The sequence below is a fragment of the Sinocyclocheilus rhinocerous genome, unplaced genomic scaffold, assembly GCF_001515625.1.
Source record: "Sinocyclocheilus rhinocerous isolate Xijiao unplaced genomic scaffold, SAMN03320098_v1.1 scaffold2988, whole genome shotgun sequence".
Taxonomy (NCBI): domain Eukaryota; kingdom Metazoa; phylum Chordata; class Actinopteri; order Cypriniformes; family Cyprinidae; genus Sinocyclocheilus; species Sinocyclocheilus rhinocerous.
The window spans coordinates 276,178-297,410 of record NW_015665674.1 but is presented as its reverse complement, the minus strand read 5'-3'; the positions used below and the strand labels follow the sequence as shown (position 1 = coordinate 297,410).

The window sequence follows — 21,233 nt, the reverse complement described above, 5'->3', positions numbered from 1 at the left end:
CCAATGTATTCTTTTAACATTATATCAAATGTTGCAACAGCTGACGTGAGGCCTATACAAATCCTTAGCTACTGATTTTACATGTGTTCGTTTGTAAATAAAGGCTAACACAATTTAATCCGCAGCACGCACGTCTCAACATTACGATATAGAATAGGACAAAAGCCTATCTGAGTCCTCTCTGTATAGCCTACCACTTTTACACATGCTCCAGCTACATTTTTATTTCCATACTTTTTAATTACTTCTGTATAAAACAGTTTAAAATTACCCAAAGACGCAGGACCTTTATTATACAACTCTTAGACAAAATGGCGGATGACAACAGTTTCCAGGACAGGAAGGATAGATTGGTTAATAAATTGTTTAAGGTGGGGCTTAACAAAGGTGCATTTGCATGCACATTTTAGATATCTATAAAGGAATTTTGACTAGTCACATTGTTAATAGTCAAAACTCATTTGTAGATAATATCCGAAAATATTTTCCAATGGAAGTCAATGGAACAATATGACTAGTCGTAATAGCATTGTAGATATCTCGAATGTATATTATGACTAGTCAAAATTTCAGAATAGATATCTGGAATTGGAAATTTGACTAGTCAAAACTAAATTATGACTAGTACAGCAAGGGGTATTTAATGCTAAAACGGCTTGCCATATATATCTCTAATCAGATTTCTTACTAGTACAGTTATAATTGCAGATATCTCTAATTATCATTCTGACTAGTCAAATTATAATTATGACTAGCCGAATTACAATTGTAACAGTCTGAAATATATTTTATGGATAGTCAAACCAAAGTTTTAAATGCTAAAATGGCTTGCGATAGAGGTCTGTCTTGACTGCGCTTATTTCACTCCTCCCCTCACTGCAGCCGCCTACTCTCGCCTACATTTCAGGCGAGGCGCATCTCAAACAAACATGCCTAATGTTTTATTGAATAATGACATTACTGGTTGAGCTGATATGTGGGATTGACACGCAGTTCTGCGGTCGACAAATGCGACTTCCGGAGCATTAGTAATGAAAAGCACCTCTCTCTCTCTCACACACACACACACACACACAAAATATATAAAAATATGACTACTGCCTGACAGACCATCTAAGAACAAAATTATAAATATCTAACCTTGACATTTGTTGCACTTTAAATTCGTGACAGTTACTGTGTGATGTCATTTCCGCTTCTCGCTCTCAGTCTCACTCTCAGTAGAAAGGACATTTTGTGCTGAGCAAAATCCACTTTTGTTCTTAGTATTGGTGAGTCGGTCTGTTTTCTTTTTTAACTCTCCGTTGGTCAAAATCAAGATTTGATTACCTTTGTAGTGTTGTATGGATTGTTTTTGGCTTTTAAACAGAATTACTGGTACTGGTTGTCTGGTATTTTACCATAGTCTTCGATGAAATGGCAGCGTCACGTAAAGAGACGATCTGTCTGCTGCTGCCGTGATGTCCCTGCGGTTACCCACTTATGGGTCGTAAACATGCGGTCTGTTTGCAGGTAGAAATTACTCATATAAATGTTTTTTGTGTTTCAAATGGAATACTTCAAAAATCACAAATACCAGAAGAGGGAGTGGCAAAGGGTAGAAACCACTGATCTAGTATCGAGAACATTATATAGATCAGTGGTAGAAACTCAAGAATTTCCGAACAGTCATCGTCATCCAACAAATACGACTTACAAGGCTGTTTTGTTTTAACATAAAACCATACGTTCTGATAAAAGCTCAGTGTTTTAAATTATTTGAGTTAAGAAAATGAAACTAGAGGGACCTCCTATTATTATTTGTAATATTTCAATTGGTTGGAGAGGCTGCTCACTGCAGAACACAAGATCCAGTGGGTGAGGTTGGATCCAGATCCAACTCCTCCCACCTTACATATACCTAAACCAGTGGTTCCCAAACTTTTTGCAGCATGCACCCCTTTCTAGTGTTTGACACGTCAAGCACCTCCACCACCGTTCTCCGGTTAAACACCAAATTGTTTACTGCAATACAAGTATAATTACAAGTATTCACTGTATACAGGGCTTGACATTAACTCTTTTGCTCACCAGCCACTGTGGCTAGTGAATGGACCACTGAATCATTGACTCAAATTATTAATTCAAAAATGCGAATCATTCAGTAGCCTAAACGAATCACCGCTGACGCTGTGTGTTGCTCAGAGATGCGCGACTGTTCTGCTGCTAAGTTTGTTTTCCCACCCATCTCCACCCCCTAGATGTGGATCCAACCCCGCCCCCTGTATCTTTGTTCTGCAGTGAGGGGTTACTGGAGTCAATGGCTGGAGCTTGATGTCCAGTTTCCTCTACTCTACCCATCAAGTCCACAGAGGTGGAGCTTGACTAGGTCAATGTCCACCTATTACATTAAGAGTGTGCAAGCTGGATGTCATTTGGTTTTGCAGTGAGCACCACTTGATTGGTTGGAGGAACAAGGAAAAGCTCCTATGACAACTCAGCTGTTTCATGATTGGTCAGACTCATCCATATTAACTGGTGTGTTCATGTTTATTATATAACACCTTTAGTCCTACTAATTCTCACGAATATATGTTTTTATAACAATAAAAACATATTTTCTTGTAATCTAGTGTTGTGTCATGTTAATCAAAATTAAACTGCTAAAAATATAAGTGCTACTTTATTAGTATTTAATACAGTCTTGTCTTGAACTTTGTTTTTGTATTAACAACCAATTCTGGTTACTACTTGTAAAATTCAGATGTCTGGTTATCGGAGAAATATGACATTTCTGCTTCATCTGCAATAATAATAATAAAAAAAAAGCTGAATGTCAAATGCCGCTTTGGCTATTGGCAAGAAGTGTGCTGTGGGGCTTACCCCTTTTACGCACCTCTGTTTGAGCCCACACTGAGGCAAGCTCCGCAGTAGTAATGTTGCTTTGACTGTATGGTAGAAGCAGACAGTCAAATTATGTCTCAAAAGTGTGGACTAAGGAAGACCGTAAACTGAGTAAAGGCTCATTTGAGACAGGGCCTCAGTGTGTGCTTGGCAGAAGTGCACATTGAGGGCACAAATGGTTTTTTTGTAACCTGAAATGACAAATGGGACACTCTGTGATCCACAAGTGCACATGAATGGTGCCATTTGGGACGGGTCCGAAGTTGAACACACCATTTCACAATAAGGAAAGAAAAGATGATCACAGCTTCTGTTTCATGCTTTAACGTATTATACATTTTCGTTTATGATTTGCAGAACTGTTGAAAGTTAACTGTACACTTCATGTATTTTATGCTGGGAAAAGGAAGATATTCATTTAGACCTGTAAATTAATCATGTGGTTCTATGTGTTGTTTTCAGGTTCCTTCATTAAAGGGGAAGGAAGCACATACCTCCTACATCGACCTTTTATCTGTTCAAGAGTTCATTTAATTTTTTCAATAAGATTATGTGTTCTGTCATGGACGACTAGACACCCGTCATGGGGTATCCAGCAGAGAGAAAGGCTTGAATGGGCACACCCTGTGGTCATATTTTTTTTGTGTGTTTTTATGTTGGATTTCAGATTGACTATATGTTAAGGTCCAAAGAAACCACCATTTGTCATTTAAAAATGTCTTTTGGTCAGTGTAGTTGCGGTGTATTTTTTAGTGATCCAGGATGAGCTTCAAGAGCTGCCATAGAGGAATCGCATAACATCTTGTTCATCTAACCAAGCTGTTTGTTTGATGTGGCTTGTTTTATGCATCACATTATGTTAATGCAGTTTTAGTTCAGGGCACATGTCACCAGTTCTGTGAAGAAACCCTTCTGTTGTGTAATCGAGTCATGTTGTACGGACATGGATAAGGAGGATTTTTTTTTTTTTCGTAAGGGGTTAGATGTTTGTGTAATCTTGTTTGTCTTGTACACACAGTTCATCCTCTGGACGCACAGAGGGTATTCAAGCCTTTCTCTCTGCTGGACACCCCTTTCCCTTTCCCCAATTTTTTTGAAATGGAAATTATACAAAACAGTGCTTTCCTGAGGGGTTTGTGTCGCAATAGCGCACCTGCAGATTTACAGTATGATAATTCATCAGAACTCTTTCGTATATCCACATATGCTAAGTTCCCCACCACTGCGCCAGTGACGGAGAGGAGTCTCGCTCGAGCAGGCTTTTATTACACCGGAGTTGGTGACCGTGTCCAGTGTTTCCGCTGCAATGTGACAACCGACAACTGGCAGTCCGGTGACTGCCCTGCCGAGCGCCACAAACAGCTGTCTCCCAACTGCAGCTTCATTCAGAGTTTACCCGCCACCGCAAACCTCCTGTCGTCCTCCCACTCAGCCTTTTCCCCACTTCGCAACGTAGCCATCCTGCAGCTGTCCGCCCCTGCAACCACAGGAGCGTCGACCACTGCGGCATCATCTTCAGGCCAAACGGAGGACCAGGTGGGTTACCTAAATATGGGATTCAGCAACCTGCCACCCTCCAGTCCCATTTCCTCCCGTGGAGTAGAGGATATGTCTCACCAGAGAACGCCGGCTTGTCACAATCCCAGTATGCGTCGGGAACAGGAGCGCCTTGACACGTTTCAGAATTGGACTCTTGCTACAGTAACTCCAGCTGAGCTCGCCAAAGCTGGTTTCTACTACCTTGGCCAGGGCGACAGGGTGGCTTGCTTCAGTTGTGGCGGCCAGCTTAGCAACTGGGAACCAGGAGACCGGGCGGTATCTGAGCACCAGAGGCATTATCCCAACTGCCGCTTTGTTCGAGGTGACCGCGCAGATAACGTACCGTTATCTGGTGGCGGCCTTTCAAATGTATCCAACTCAGCAATGCAACAGTGTGAAGAACGGCTGCTCACGTTTGTCAACTGGCCCTCAAGAATACCTGTTCGACCAGACCAATTGGCTAAAGCTGGGTTTTACTATGTTGGTAAGAGTCTTGATGACATTACAAGTCATTCAAGGTTTAACTATTGTGCTTAGATCCTCATGCTTAGGATTATTTCTTTCTGTTTGTTTTGGTAGGTCGTAACGATGACGTCAAGTGCTTTTGTTGTGATGGTGGACTCAGATGTTGGGAGTCTGGTGATGATCCATGGGTAGAACATGCTAAGTGGTTTCCAAGGTAAAAAAAAAAAAAAAAGTGGCATTTTCTGTCCCATGATGATATTATGTGAATATTAATTATGCATGCATGTTCTTCTAGATGTGAATACCTGTTGCAAGAAAAGGGCCAAGAATTTGTTCATCAGATTCAAGCAAGATTTCCAAGACTATTTGAACAGGTATGTTAAAAATACTGGTGTCATTTGTTATTCAAACGTTACAATGCACACTGATGGATATCTTACCTAGTTTACATGTTTTACAGCTTTTGACAAATGGAGACAGCAACTCAAGAGAATTTGTTGATCCACCTGGTAAGTTTTCTATTGAGTTGACCTTCATGTGATGCTAATTTCCTTTACATTTAGTCAGTATTTTGTCATGTTTTGTATTCATTAATTTTAGCCAAGTTTACTCGGACTAAAGTAGATTAAATAAGATTTTTTTTAAACTATGTGTAGTTGTACACCTGGGTCCTGGGGAAGACCGTTCAGAAGATGCAGTGATGATGAACAATCCCGTGGTGAAGTCCGCGTTAGAGATGGGATTCGAACGTAGCCTGGTGAAGCAAACAGTCCAGAGCAAAATTCTTACAAGTGGAGAGAATTACAAAACCGTTCAAGAATTGGTTTCTGATTTACTAAGTGCAGAAGATGAGAAGAGAGAGGAGGAGCGAGAGCTTCTTGCTGAGGAGATGGCTTCAGGTATTTCTACAAAATGTATTTTCTGTCTAATGATTCAAGAGTTTGACTCGACTGAATCTAACACTCATTGCGTTTCTTCACAGATGGTTTTACTTTCCTTAAGAAACATCATGCTGCTTTGACACAGCGTCTAAAAAGCGTCCAGAGCTTAATGGATCATCTTCTGGAGGTGAATGTCATCTCACAGAAAGAGTATGACACTATTCGTAACTGCACTTCAGTCAAGCAGCAGACAGGGCAGCTCATTGATTTAGTCCTGTCGAAAGGAAACGCCGCGGCAGAGGTTTTCCGCAACTGGATCAAGAAGAATGATGTGTACCTGCTGAGAGAATTGATGGGTATGTAATATATGAATCAGATATGAGATGGAGTGTCTGTAAATTTTCAGTGTTACATGTTGTTAGTCTGTGTTAGTGTGAAACTGCACGGCCAGTAGATAGGAACACTTGAATCGCTTAAAAAAAAAAAAAGGTGATGCCTTTTGTAAAGATCCTAAAATGAGCAGGGACAAATCCACAACAAACAGAATCACTACATAATATTGACAACCAATTTTTTTTTTTTTTTTGTTCTTACTGCAATTTCAGCCCAGACAAATGAAGCTGCATCACCGAGTCAAGATCTTTCAGGTATATTCAAACATGAGAAAAGGTTTTCTTTTGATTTTGCCCCTTTTTATCTCTAGCCATCACACTAAGGAAATCAGTTAGATCCCACTCTGAAACAGTGTGAGTTTGTATAAAGTGATTGACTCTTTCCATCATATTCACAGATTTGCCTATGGAGGAACAGTTGAGGAGACTTCAAGAGGAGCGCACATGCAAAGTTTGCATGGACAAGGAGGTCAACATTGTCTTCATCCCCTGTGGTCACTTAGTGGTGTGCAAAGAGTGTGCGCCTTCTTTACGCAAGTGCCCCATATGTAGAGGATTGGTCAAAGGCACAGTCCGTACTTTCCTGTCATAAAATAAACCCTTTGACAAGTAACAAAACAACAATAAATTGAGCTAAAAAAAAATACTTACAATAAAAACAAAGAAGCTGAACAAATGTCTGATGCTTGATCTTTTTAATTCATTAACATCTTGTCTACAACAAATGCTTAAATACAATGTACAGAAATATTTCCATTTCAAGTTTCTTCACACTTAACAGCATTTGTTGAATTTTATTTCAGATTAAAAACATTTACTGCATATATTAAAAAAATACATCTGCACATTTAGTGTTTTAACAGTTCAAGTAATTCTTAATCACGATCAGTAATTTACATGTAAACAGTAGAGTAAAGGACACATTTGTTTTAAATGTCCAGGTCTTGAAGGTTACCCCAGCTTGGACCCACTTTGACTTTTACTCTGAGCTTAACATACAATTTCACAACACTCTCCATTTCTCGCTTCATAATCTGTGCAACCTGTAAAAACAATACTATTAGACTTGTCACCACTGAACTTTTCTTATAGTCCAAGGTAAATGTAATGATTAGAAAGACTAGTCTTCCTAATTACCTGAATGACATCTTCCTCTGCAACCTCGTAGATGAGTTCATCATGCAGCTGAAGTATAAAAAAGCCTCCTCGAGAGGGTCTACACTGATTTCTGTGCCTACCACCTGAACAGAACATTATATATTAAATTCACATCTCACATTTAATAGTGAAAATGTTGTAATATGAAGTTGGTCATACTCAAGCTGATTGGAGGGTGTTGATGTGATGTGGGAACTCCAGGAAATGCTGCCTCCAATCTACGCTGGATGTTGATGGTTGCTAATTTGACAATGTCAGCAGCAGAGCCCTGCACGGTTGTGTTTACTGCCTGTCGCTCTGCCTAACAAATGAGGACAGAAATTAAACACTTATTCCACTCCAGGTATATTCTAATGGAGGGATTACGAAGACTTACGTGAGACTTTATGTACACATTTGTGTCTTTTATTCCAGGCAAAAAACGCTTCCTGCCGAGTAATGTCTGCACATAACCATTTTTCCCACATTTCTGCACAGTTTCACGCAGAAAGTTCTGTATGCCTTATAGAAAAATAAGAAATGACACTGTTATCATTATTTCACACTTTTTTTTTGACCAGGCACCAATTGTAAATTGTCATTTACCAGTGTATCTGGATTTAAACGTCTCAATATAACAAGCAGCATCATTCTCATCGATGCCCATTTGTTCTCCAAGAGACTTTGCTCCCATGCCATAGATTATTCCATAACAAATCTATTGACAAAAATGTTAAGATTTTAGTGACAACAAATACAATTTCAATCATCAGTGGCAAGAGATAATATTAATGTGCTGATGACTACTGTATAGTCATTTACATTAAAAAAAAAAGCTTCTTTTAGAATGCTTGTACATGAAAACATATGTAAATATATTCTAATGTAGCAAACCTGTTTGGCTTGTTGCCTCATATTATCATCAACAGAAGCAGGGTCTACCATTTTCCACTCTGCTGCTATGCTTTTAAACACATCTGCACCACTGTTGAGCACATGGAGGAGCCGCCTGTCCCGGGACAGATGAGCTAAAATGCGGAGCTCCAACTGTGAGTAGTCAGCAGCCAGAATCAGACCTCCTGAAGACATGTACAAGATTAAAATAGAAAGCATGTAAATGTGGCATAAATAGTGTTTATATAAGCAAACAGATGTCCCTTTAAATTATCCCCTCTTTACCCAGACCCCTCAATAATAAAGTTTCATACCTGAAAAAGGAACAAAAGAATGCCTCATGCTGACAGAAAATGGCATCCCTTTTTCTGGTGATACGTCTGATTCCTTTAAAAGGGGTGCCAACTGCCGGTTTATCTTTAATCGTTTACCCCTGAAATAAACAATTTTAAACATATATGTATTTTGCTATATAGAATAAAAAAGGGGAAAACACTGCAACATTATAAGACTGTACCACGTCTTGCTTGCACCAATCTGTGATGGTTGACTTTCTTCTATAAGTGTTGGCATCTGAATTTCAAAATCTTTTGGGACATTTTGAATGTTTGGTTCAGTAAAGCTCACACGCCCTATGTGAGAGAAAGATTCAAACATTCAAATTCTGTCACAAGATGATGCATATATAAAGTTTAAAGGGTATTTCTTCATGCTCCACACCTGTGGCGGTGTGTGACTGTGAGATTGGATGTATTCTGTCCATCTTCAAAAGTGAGTGCCACTTCTTTTCTCGTTGCAAGGGGAAAACCACTTTTGTCAAAGCATTTGTGATCCTTCTCCACTCAAGAATAACACTTGGTAACTGATGCAGTGTCTTGAGCTTTTCTAAAACATCCTGATGAAATAAGAAAAGAGTGTATTTAGGAAGTACACACCACAAGTTTAAATAAAAGAAAAGAGCTGATACTGTGGAACGTACCTTAGTTGTACTGAACTGTTTTGAAAGTTTGATACGGGCTCCTGCTCTCCTAGTGTAGCCCAGCGTCTTCTTATTCTTTGGAGCATTTAAATCTCCATTGGGAGGCAGCTTCAACTCAAGAAACAATACCTGTAAAAGTTGAGATGGAGGATTATAAAGTTTTTCATACAGGATAATGAATTTCTATGTGGGTAAATGTATAAGGCCATTATTATTTTGAATGGAGATAATGATAACCTCTGCTACATCCTCTGGACTGGTCAGTGAGAAGCTGTGTCCTGCTAGCTGATAAGCTTGGGATTCAAGAGAACTTAGCTTGGCCTGCATCACATGTTTCTGAGCCTCACATTCGGCAACACTAAACCCAATTCCATTTAGCTCCAACAACGCCAGGCAGTACTGGGTGGGCATCTCTACTTTCTTGAATGCATCTAGCAAAGAAAAGAATAAGACATCAAATAATTAGTATCTATATCACCAACTTAAATATAGACCAGGTTTGTTCAATCCTGCACCTGTAGTGCCACTATCCTGCAGAGTTTATCTCAAATCCTAATTAAAAACATCTCAACCAGCTAATCAAGATCTTCAGAATTACTAGAAACGTCCACGCAAGTGTAGGGGCTGGTTGGAGCTCCTACTCTGCAGGACACTTGCACTCCAGTAGCAGGACTGGACACCCCTGATACAGACAAATCAAGAGGCTCAAATGATGTTTCTACCCAAGAAACCATCCTTTTCAAGAAGACAATTGAGTTGCGTCATGACCCTGAAGACCAGAACAGACTCAACAGCAGCTCTGTAGCGTCCAGATTGACTGGCACCTCCATAGATCCCTAAACTTTGCACACCCTGACCAGGACTAATTCCTTCCAGCATCAGGAGATCCTCAGTAGCAAAGCTGGATACCATGTTGTGGAGAGTGCGCTCTTTGGAGCTTGAATCCAGAAGCCAGCATGCAATCTATTGAAGGACAAAGAATTGAATGTAGTTAGATATCCTGTCCCCGTCAAACTCTGAACAGAAAGGGTGATCTTTTTTATTTCAATTTGACTGTATTCTATCCAACCTTTGGGTCTTCAAATGTGCCACGCATAGCAAGCTCGCATGCGAATAACAGTGTCTTGTAAACATGAATGAAGTCATAAGAGACCATCACACTTGATTCTTTTTCCAAGCAGCATTGAATTTGCTTCAGTCGCTCCTCAACTGTAAGAGTCTCATCGAGAGGTGGTGGAGCTAAGCTGGCACTTATATCTGTCAAAAGACAAGACTAGCAGTAGGTTTAGAGGCATTCAATGGAACAAGCTCATTAAAGTTGGTCAACAAGTTCACAATGACATGTTTCCTACCCGTGTCTGACAGCTCCTGTTGTAGAGACACAAAATAAGCATCTTTTGCTCCCCAGCATACAGATATGCCAATGACAACAAGATCCTCATATCCCTTAAGAAGGAAGCTATCTTTTCTTTTCCTCATTGGGGTAGTAGCTTCAAACAGATTACACAAGTTTATAAACTGGATAATATCTGGATATTACATTTTCTTATATGTACAGTATATTGGGATACTAAAACATAGAAAAGCAATTTATTCTGAAGTCTTACGTTTTTTGAATTTTCCACCTATAACTGTCTCAGCTTTCACTGAGGTGTTGTCTATCTTCTCACAGGCAAGAGCAAGAGAAAATCTGTCCTTTGCTTTCCACTCCTTTATAAATGTATGGAAAAGCCTTTTATCACTTGCCACATCGATTATGGAGAATGTCTCTGGACTGCAGGAGTTTGAAGCAGGAAGTGATTGACACTGAGAAAGCCTCATAAAGCCCTCGTCAGCCAGAGACATGTTTAACTCTGATGCTGAGTTTGTCCTCAAACAAGACTGATAATCTTTCTGGGAACTGGATTTAGAATTTGGATCCAGTTCAGACCTGTGCTTGGTGACATTAAGAGGTGATTGTATAGCTGAAGTGGTCATTTTAACTCGTGGTGTGACTGGTTCAGAAACTGGCGTGGGAGGAACAAGGTCATTGTGAATCACTGGTTTGGCCTGGACTACCACGAAATCTTCTGTTTGTGAGTTTCTTGAACCTCCATGATCAATTCCATAGTTTGTTACTGGGGATACAGCTTTTTCGACAACAGCAGCAGCAGCATTTAGTTCCACCACTGTTGAATTTGACTGCCCTGGAATCTCAGATAGGGTTGAAAACTGATCAGACCATTTGTCAAAAATGTCCTGCATTCCTGGGCTGATGTGAAACGATGAACTGTTTAATTGACGTCTTTCAGCTGAAACGCTTGAATGAGGCTCATTGCTTTGTGATACATGTAGTTCAGACACAATGTCATCTGTATAACTGGGCTTCTCTACACCCAATCTTGGGCCATCACCAGTCTTGACAGCGTTGTTCATTTTATCAAGGTACTGCTCTCCAATAAGTAGTGAATCTCCCCATTCTGAAAGGTTGAAAGATGATTCGCCCCATTGGATTGCTTCCTGATCCTCCGTTGACACAGCATCTCTTCTCTCCGGAATGAGTTCTGGAGAAGAGCCGTTTGAATTAGCATGCGCTTCAACCAACTGTTCTTCTTTGTTGTCTCGATCCATTGCTGCCTCCTCCATGGCATCCAAGATGGAGTTGTCATAGAGACTGTCAAACAGAAAACTGCTGCTCCGGTTGAAGCTGTTGTCAGTAACATGATCAGAGGGCTCATGATTTTCCCTTTGCTCAGCAGGTTTATCGGAACTTGATTCTTCTTCAGTAACCTGGTTACTGTAATTTAAAATATTCTCCAACTGGCTGTCAGTAAGCGAGATGTTATATTTCGGTTTGAATTCAGTGGCCAGGCCATTCTTATGAGGTGATAAACCTTCAACTGGGTCTTTGTTTTGGTCTTTAAACGTTTGATTCTCATTTTCCAGGAAAGAGGACTGGTTGACAACTTTTATCTCACTTTCTGAATCAACATGATTGTTATTTTCTTTGAGAATGTTTAAATTACCAATGCCATGTGAAAAATCATCCCCTTGAAGCATCTTCTCAGTCTGTGTATCAAGTTGAAAACTATCACTGAACTCTTCCAATCCAATTGTGTACAAGTCAGGAGAGCTAAGCTTCTCAGAACAACATACTAAATCTCGTTTAACTCTGGTGTTTACCTTTAAGACAGTTTCATCTCTGCTGCTGATATTCCCGAAACTGCGAGTAACAGTTTCTCGCTTTTCATTTTGAGTTAAATGTTTCTTTTTAGATGTGCACTTTTTCGCAGTGACATCTGGGGTTTCCGCACCCTTTTGTGGGTCATATGAGTGAGTTTTTGACTCAATGACTTGGTTCAGTCCAGCAATGGATGACTGGAGATTCATCTTATCTTTATCTATTCTACAGTCAGTTTCAGGTTTATTAAAGCAAAGCTCTTCAACATTTGATATTAGTTTAGGGTCTTTTGAGATTAGAGGTGGTGTTTTTGATTCACTGACTGTGGGTAGTGCATCAGTGTCCACAACATCCATTCTTCTACGTTTCAAAACTGGACTTACACAATGATGGTCACTGCTAGAATTGCAGGCACTTTTTATACAGGTATTGTGTCCTAATTTTTTTTGACGTGATTTTGAAGAGCAATCCGATGACTCCGCTGTTTGGTTATTTTGACAGCCCTTGTCTTTCGAATTGATTGATTTGAGAACTTTATGCAATGTACTTGATTGCTGTTCACATTTCTTAGCAGGCTGACAGTCAGCAGATGATACACCTGAGTCAATATCCATTGGCTTTTCTGAATTAGTAGTGACCTCTAATGGCCTCAAAGGAGGATGGGAACAACTGTCAGAATGTTTATCCACCAACAACTTCTGTTTGTCCACATTTGTGGTTACATTTTGCCCCTCTTCATGTTCTGGGCCCCTAGACTGTAGAGGTTTTTCGTAGGCTGATTCCTCGGGTGAATGGGAATCTGGCTGGGTCTTTGTTGCGAGGGATGCTGGGTTCCATTCCACCCCAAGAAAAGCCAAATCCTGCTGGAGGAGCAGCTGGGCCTCAACCATAATTTGCTGAGCAGCCTCCCTTTCAGTCAAGGCCTTTTTCCCGCTGACCCAGATGCAGCGCATGCTCTTACGTTCTTGAGCCTCTACCTCGCTTTCATCCACTGCCTGCCTGGAGCTGCAGAGAAATAAATGATCACAGTATGACTTAAAATAATCTATGGATGAAGCAATATTCAAATTCTGTCCATTACAATAAACCGTTATGGATGGTAACCATACCACAAACTAAATTAATGCCCAACTAAATTAAAAATAAAACACTAAAAATCAGTCATTTTAAATGCTACAAGTGAATTTATGCATCACAACATTGTAATGTGTCTTTGCAACTTCAGGGATCTTATCTATGCACAATCAGCTTGTAACACTCCAAAGAGAAAGGAAAACTTGAAATCGCATCATATGACCCCTTTAAAGTAACTGTTCAACAACAGCAACGGTGATTAAAAAAAAAAAAATCAACCAAAATCAGCCAATAACTGATACACATCTCTAAAATGACCACATTCTGCAGTAAATAAAAAGCCTATCAAACATAAGAATAACCTTTTAGGCTAATCATCTCCCGGTTTCATTACCTTTTGAAAGGGATTGCTTTCCTGAGGGCCTTCTCCAACTCAGTAACATCAGCTCTGGCCACCTCTGCCACTGTGACAAACCCGGAGCTGTAGAGCGTACGTGCTCTCTGAGCGTTTAGTAAAGAAATACGAACCAGATCACACAACTCCCTCTGGACTCCAAAACTCAGACGACTCTGGAACTGGGACAGAAGCAGCTCTAGATTGTGCCATCCAAGTCGATTACAGAAGACTGTAACCATACCTGAAAAAAATCGTTGCCAAATTTTTAACTATGGCATTGTTTATCTCATATTGACAAGTAAGCAAACCCATGCCTACATCCTCACAGTGATGTCAATGTACCTGCATATGTTGAGGCAGACTGCTGAAGTGACTGAAGCTGTCCTCGGCTACAGCCATACTTCTTTGCGACAGCTCCAAGTGGTTCTTCGCTTACCAGTTCATGGAGAACTAACGTTGTGAAAAAACTGCACCAAAAAAAAATTCACATCAACATACTGTTACTTAACTGTAAACATCAATTGAAGCACTCTGTACTCAGAAAATACATAGTACCGTTTGTGAATGGCCATCTGTCTGCATTGCTTTTCTGTTTTAGCAATTAATTTGCCACCAACGGAGCGGGCCAGGAAACCTTCTTGGATGCCCACCATCTCAGCCACCCGTTTCATTGCAGACGGTAGTTGCTCCCACAGACAGAAGAACTGGTACCAGTCAATTGTAGTCCAGTCCACATACACAGGTGTTATCTTAAAAATGCAAAACACGATTTTGTTAATAACCCATATTTTTAATATAAAGAACGAATCTGTGCTAGAAAATGATAAACTCAAGTGTTTTGTATACCTGATAGAGGATATGGAGATCATTTTCCAACACAAATCCTTTCATTGCTCTCTGGAGATCTGCAAAAATCCCCAGGGCTTCTGGGGGTGATAAAGATGAGGACAGAGTCGCAGAACCCAGATGCGTGGGGCAGTACCTCTCCACTGTGAGACAGACAATTATCAAAATGTCAACATCTACTGTCAGATTTTTTTTTACCATCTCCCTCCTTCTGTATATGTATAAACTCATTGTCCATCAGCCACTCTATGCAGGCTTCAATAGCCCCCTTGTTTCGAGCTTCTGTTTCAGCTTCTTCCTCACGTGGCTGTTCGGCTGCAATACTGGCTGCGAGAAGAGTGCAAGAAGCATACATCCTCACATCCTGTGGTGAGCTGGCGACTCCTCCAACGATGATCTTCAGTCAAAATGATGAAATTAAATCCTGTACATACGCAACCAATACAGTATCATACAACATACTATAAGGAGAAAGATATTCCCACCTCGAGGATGGCCCTGAGCATGCTGGTAGTGACGCCCTCACCCTCCCGCTTCACCAGGCAGCTGCTGATAGGCTTGAGCGAGCCCTGGATGAGGCTCATGCCTTTCGCACGTTCAGCCTCTTTACAGACCAACACACTCTCACCTGAGTCAACACAGATCATTACATCACTATTAACTGTAATACTTTTAAAGTTTTTGAAGGAAGATTGTGGATCTTAATATTGTTGTGGAAACCGCAAAAATAAATACTTTTTTTTTTGTTTGAATTATTTGATGATTTTAAATATATTTTTTGTAACAATGTAGAAGTCTGGAATGTCAAAAACTGTTACTTTTGATCAATTTAATGTGTCCCTGATTTTTTAACAGTAGTATACATTATATAACAATAATATATAACATAATAATATACTGCATCATAATAATATACCATCTACAGATTGAAAACCTGTAGCACTCACCCATGGTGTCCACTCCTTTACGGCCTGCTCGTCCCACCATCTGCTTATAGGTTAGAATGTCCAACAAATGACCATTAAAAACAGGGGTTCTGATAATCACACGTCGGGCGGGCAGATTTACACCAGACGACAAGGTGGAGGTGGCAGCTAGCACCCTAATGTATCCTTGACGAAAAGCACCTTCTAGAATATCCCTCTCATCAAATGTCAGACCTAAAACAAGGATTACAAGGAAACACAATGGATTTGGGATGTCCTCATCTTTTTAAAATGACATAAAATTTTACTTTATGATGTTTTTTTCATTTAAATATATATATATATATATTTTTTTTTTTTTTTTACATTTTATATTATTTAAATGATCTACTTAATTACATTCTTGTCTAGCAGTAGGATCATTTATATAATTATTATTATTTCTATTTTATTTATTTTTTTAGTTTTTTAAATAGTACAAAAACTGAAAAAGTGTTCATAAAGCTTAATAAAAGCTCTGACTAAAATGTTATATTTACTCCAAAATCAGTCATGTAATCACATGTACCTGCATGGTGGAAGGCCACCCCCCAGGGAACCGTTCGCCGAAGCACCTGGTCCAAGCCTGCAGGAGTACGCTTGAGCTGGGCTACAACATCCTGGAGACCTTCCTGATTCAGAGATATACTCTGCACTCCAGAGCCTGACTGCATTTCTGCAAAAGCAAACAATGTTAAAGCATAACGCATACCTGAATAGTAAAAAGCATACAACTTGATATATCTGTATACCTTTGTGATGAAGATTGTAAAACTCTCTTCCAATGCTGTCTGCTAGTTTCTCACACCAGTTCTTTGAAGGGCAGAACAGCAGTGCAGAGTGTCCATCCTGCACTGTCTCAAAGCAGAGGCCGACAATGTGATCATCATCTCCCTACAGACAGAAGAACTTCTTATCTTGTAATAGTTAACATTAGCAGGTACATTCTATGTCATGCAAAAATTTGATTCAGTTTTCAGAGGCCAACAAATATGTCAAGCTCTGACCTTTACGGGAAGAGCTGGGGTGAACTGTCTGACCAGGTTCATAGATCCATCATAGACATTTGTGCCTATCTTGACCCACTCCATCAGTGGCACAGGACGATAGTTAGTACTATACAGCTCAGCATTCAACCAGCGAGCAAGAAGTTCCAAGTTTGGCAGTGTGGCACTCATACCAACAATCTGCACACCAGCAGAGGCACTTTGAGCAGAACCCCTTAAAATAGAAACAATGTTAACCTTCACCAGAGAAAGTGATTATCAGGACCATTTCTGGAGGATTATTGGCTTAAACATTGCATTATCACATACCTTGCTGTGTTTGTTTGGGCAATGTATTGGATTTTAGTCAGCAAAAGTTCTAACAGATATCCACGACCAGAGTCCCCAACCATGTGCAGCTCATCAACCACAACAATTCCTGCAAATTGGGTGAAAATTTAGTTTTACAAGAGTACCTTTAAGAGCAAAAAAAACTTAAGTGGTAAAAAAAAAAAAAAAAAAAGGTCATTATTTTACCAAGAAGATTCAATTTGTCTTCTTCAATGAGTCTGTTGATGAGTCCATTAGCTTTCTCTATTGTGCAAACAGCTACATCCAGAGCTGAAAACCCACCAGCTGCTGAAGTGTTACCCATATACCCCTCCACTCTGACCCCTACCTCCTGAAATACATTCTGGGTGAAAATGGCAAGCATAATATAAGTAAAATCTCATCAACAACATTCTTAAATGTATATTGACAGACATATTAAATTTAGAAATCAACAATTACATATGTAGATACTGTACTATGCACTCACAAACTATGATCAGTGGGCCAACTGAGATGACTGAGAATTATATATGCACTCATCAAATGGGAACCAACCTGTAGATAAAACATCTTCTCACGAGCCACAGACACAAAAGGAAGAATGAACATGGCCTTTTGTCTTGTTTCCAAAACTCTCTTCAGGATTAACAGCTCAGAAACCAAGGTTTTTCCTGCACTGGTTGGAGCTTAAAAAAGAAAATGTAAAACTGTAAATTTTAAACTGGGAAAAAATTAGATAACTACATATATTCTAGAAAAGTATCACGTAATCACAAGTAGTTATAAGTTAAATATTTAGTATGTGATCAGGTGCTGTTTCTCAGGAAAACAAGACTAAATACAAACAAAACATTTGCAGTCAACAAGAAGAGGAAAAACAGCTATTTACCAGAATATACCAGGTTCTGGCCCTCCAACACTTTGCCCAAGGTCAGACACTCAGCCTGCCACTCAAACATCCTCTGAACACCGAGACTCTGGTATTTCTCCAGAGCAGGCTTAGGGAGACCCCAATTAGAGAGCAAAAGCTTGTCTGACTGATCGGCAGGACGTGCCATATGGATGCTTTGTGCTGTTTGGTATAATAAAGAGCAAAAAATGAATTAACATTTCACATACCAGCATTTTTTATTGTTGTTGTTTTCAATAACAAAATGCCACACAAGTTTAAAAAGTTTGGAGTCAGAAAGTTGTTTTAAAAAAATAATAATTTATGAAAATTGACAGTAAAGACATTTTTTGTGTTACAAAAGATTTGTTCTAATAAATGCTGTTCTTTTGAACTTTCTGTTCTCAAAGAATCCTGAAAAAAGGATCACAGTTTCCACTAAATTATTACGCAACACAACTGTTTTTATCATTGACAATAATAAGAAATATTTATTGAGCAGCAAATCAGCATATTAGAATGACTTCTGAAAGATCATACAACATTAAAGATGGGAGTAATAGCTGAATAAATATAACATGAATGATGAAATTAGACAATTCTTCCTGTTAGTGAAAATCTGAAAATTTAAGTCACTTCTGTAAATGCAACAGTGGAAAATATACCTGCATCTGGTAGTGTAGCATCACCGAGGACACTGAGATCCAGTCCGGGAGGAGGGGTTAGCACAGAAACTGAAAGGTTTTTCATTGATCTTTTCTGCTGCTGCAACATGGATCGCTCTTTAGCAGCAGCCATATGTGTCGGACTGAACAGAATGTAGTCCTTGGAGGTACTGAGAGAGTCATTTGGGCTGGTATCTCTTCTGAACTTTAACTTTTGCTTGCTGTTTGCTACTTTAGGTGTTTTTGTCATGGAGTTGATGATCTTTTGAGGTGAAGAATATTCCGTGTCACATTTCATCTCACGGCCACGGGCCTGTCCTCCTGCTTCAGTCTTTTTGGTTTCACTGAACAAAAGCTTTTGGGCCAAATCCCTCCAGTCGTTCTCTTTTTTGGCTTGTGTTCTGGTTCTTTTGCGCTCTGATAGTGACCACGCTGAGCCTGGACTTGAAGGGCTGATGTTTTCTGCATTTTGCACTTGTTGCTCACAGATATTTTGTGGAAAGTCAGAGTTTTTCTTAAGTGATGCTGATTCAGTTTGTTGAATGTTTTCATCTTTTTTGAATTTCAAGACTTCTGGACCCAGTTCATCAATAGCTTGTAAAATTTCCACATCCATTGCCAGAGTGGAGTCTCCTGGCATCCATTGCTTATTCTGGTTTTGCTTTAAATAGAAAAAGTGAATTTCGCACTTAGTGTAACAAAGCTTATCAGTGTCATAATATTATATAAACTAGGTTTAAAAAACAACAACATACTTTTGGCTCATTACATCTTCTGTTCCCAGATATATCTGTTGCAGAGGAGCATGCTTGATGCATGCGACTTGATTGTCTATGCGGTTTCTCATCTTCAAGAACTAAGCTACACAAATAAAAAACTACCCGTTAGTGACAACAATATTTACATTTCCCATCTGACATAAAACAAACAAATGCAAAAACATGCAGTTAAAACAAGCTCACCCTAAAAATATACGAATTATAGCCTCAACATTAAAAAGCTTTGTGATTTTAACGCTATTGTTTTCAGCGGGAACTCATTTAAAGTCTCGCTTACTTATTTGTGTACATTAAACAAAGTTCTTCCAGGCGTTAAGATTAAACAGTGAACCATTAAAAGCTCCATGTCAACCAAGTTTGTAAACAAAACCATGGAAACGTACACAATCAATACAAGCACAACACAGTTTCAGATTTCCAACAAATCTTACCCCTTTGTCTTTACAATCCGATGTTGTCCCAAATAAATCTTTCTTATCGTTGAAGTAGTCATCACATTTAGAAATTAAACGACTAATATCAATGTCTTTACATTCAATGCTTTGGTTGATTAAAAATATAAATAAAATCAAATATTTTGTTAAGCTAGCTTTTGTGTTGCTACCTCCCGTCGCTCCACACAAACAATCTCATATTAATGAATTAAAATAAATTACTGGCATTTCTCGTTATTTCAGCCAGTCGAGCTAGCATTTAACATTTTCAGACTAAAGCTATTTACATAAAACCGTTGTAAAGTCTTTGAATAAGTGATATTTCATTGGTCCTGTCGTCTATACAAAATTTGTTAATGTAAATTCATATTTAATGGCAATTCTAAGAAATCAAAACAAAACAAAAAAACAACCAAATCAAAGAGCCCGCGGTGTTTGCACACAAAATTGTCCCGGGGAAACAAGTCTACAGAGTCGAGGTTCCTCCAGTAACTGCATACAATATCACATCCTTGTAGCTTAAAAAAAATCTAAATCATATTTAAAAAACTGGCAGTTGACACGCCTTTATCCTTATTATGTTGAATATAATATTTAATAAAGATAATATTTAAATGTCGTTCTTGTTTTAGTGGTGTGCGTGTGTGTGTGTTAGTGAATCATATTTTTGAGCGAATCTTTTAACTGAACGATTCGTTCTCATCACTCCCATGATTCATATTTTTCGTTCACTGAACGTCTCCCGTGTAAATGACCGTTTTGCCGTCTTAAAGGGGTCATATGATGACAGTATGTGGAAAATAATGTGTTTTTAAACTTTAAACCGCATAAACACATTTCATTACACCAAATACACAAAATAATGTTCTTTTTAGCAGCATCATATGACCCCTTTAATTAAAGATTTTCTACGATCAAATAGAATCCGAGGTATCGAGTATACTTTTGGTGATTCAAAAGATTCGATTCATTTGGATGAATTAAAATTCCCACCACTGGCATCACTCGTCTCACTCATCTATCTCGCAACACTGACATTATATCTGCAGTATGAACAATGCTCAGGGTAAAGTCCTATTCCATCAACGTGATCACAAAGGACCTTGAATACATTTCTTTAACTCATTTAAACCTGAAATGATAATACAATTCTCAGGTTTGAAATTGATCGTAATGTATCTTTATTTTAAAACTACACAGAGCCGCATATAAGTTATTGTTGTACGGTAGATGAGGCTGTGCTTCTTGAGAATTGAGGGAGAAACCAACGAGGAAGAGAGATACCCGGGCTCTAATGGCTTCAGAGTTGAGACAGAACAATGTCAACTAATATAATAATAGAAAATCCTGATCAGTGTTGCCAACTAATTTTCAGAGAAAGTTGCTAAAGGAAGGTCGATTTGTTGCTAAAAGTTGCTAAATGACGTTGTGATGTCATTGCGCAATGACGTCATTGCGTAATCACGACGCAAAATTGTCACATCATCAAATCTCAGCAAAAAATATATTTTATATATGTTAATTTAGATTTGTTT

At 39.1% G+C, this 21,233-nt stretch overlaps 2 protein-coding genes across 7 annotated transcripts in view; one reads left to right on the top strand and one right to left on the bottom strand.

Moving 5' to 3' along the window:
- Positions 1 to 6,844, top strand: part of LOC107731450 (baculoviral IAP repeat-containing protein 2-like) — a 14,713-nt gene extending 7,869 nt beyond the window's left edge. The window contains exons 1-10 of one of the 6 annotated variants that reach the window (XR_001638771.1): positions 1,118 to 1,271; positions 3,346 to 4,906; positions 5,002 to 5,101; positions 5,183 to 5,261; positions 5,348 to 5,396; positions 5,544 to 5,786; positions 5,870 to 5,955; positions 6,053 to 6,124; positions 6,374 to 6,415; positions 6,559 to 6,599. Coding sequence is in view for 5 of the 6 variants with exons in the window: in XM_016542534.1 (XP_016398020.1) it covers positions 3,982 to 4,906; positions 5,002 to 5,101; positions 5,183 to 5,261; positions 5,348 to 5,396; positions 5,544 to 5,786; positions 5,870 to 6,124; positions 6,374 to 6,415; positions 6,559 to 6,752 (1,887 nt within the window). In the remaining variant the exon portion in view is untranslated. Of the gene's footprint in view, positions 1 to 1,117; positions 1,272 to 3,345; positions 4,907 to 5,001; positions 5,102 to 5,182; positions 5,262 to 5,347; positions 5,397 to 5,543; positions 5,787 to 5,869; positions 6,125 to 6,373; positions 6,416 to 6,558 lie in introns of those variants that run through there. The other 5 variants (XM_016542536.1, XM_016542533.1, XM_016542532.1 and 2 more) reach the window with 5 other exon arrangements.
- Positions 6,845 to 6,936: 92 nt separating this feature from the next.
- Positions 6,937 to 19,805, bottom strand: polq (polymerase (DNA directed), theta). Its single transcript, XM_016542531.1, has 32 exons — positions 19,696 to 19,805; positions 19,241 to 19,346; positions 18,486 to 19,146; positions 17,821 to 18,003; positions 17,487 to 17,617; positions 17,136 to 17,292; positions 16,929 to 17,037; positions 16,620 to 16,833; positions 16,365 to 16,506; positions 16,142 to 16,288; positions 15,595 to 15,807; positions 15,133 to 15,275; positions 14,846 to 15,044; positions 14,648 to 14,790; positions 14,357 to 14,550; positions 14,144 to 14,268; positions 13,799 to 14,042; positions 10,778 to 13,335; positions 10,523 to 10,660; positions 10,240 to 10,427; positions 9,893 to 10,133; positions 9,408 to 9,601; positions 9,171 to 9,299; positions 8,912 to 9,086; positions 8,709 to 8,823; positions 8,506 to 8,624; positions 8,192 to 8,376; positions 7,904 to 8,015; positions 7,695 to 7,819; positions 7,478 to 7,619; positions 7,298 to 7,401; positions 6,937 to 7,203 (listed from the first exon to the last, which is right to left on the bottom strand). Exons 1-32 carry the CDS (start codon positions 19,755 to 19,757, stop codon positions 7,090 to 7,092), a joined length of 7,812 nt encoding a protein of 2,603 aa, XP_016398017.1. The 5' UTR covers positions 19,758 to 19,805; the 3' UTR covers positions 6,937 to 7,089.
- Positions 19,806 to 21,233: the final 1,428 nt, after the last annotated feature.

Coding starts and splice junctions, on each gene's coding strand:
- polq (XM_016542531.1), bottom strand. CDS start 19,757: ATGACTACTTCAACGATAAGAAAGATTTATTTGGGACAACATCGGATT. Junction 17,618..17,820: donor CCAGAACCTGGTATATTCTG/GTAAATAGCTGT, acceptor TTCTTTTTTAAG/CTCCAACCAGTGCAGGAAAA. Junction 9,300..9,407: donor GTCCAGAGGATGTAGCAGAG/GTTATCATTATC, acceptor CAACTTTTACAG/GTATTGTTTCTTGAGTTGAA.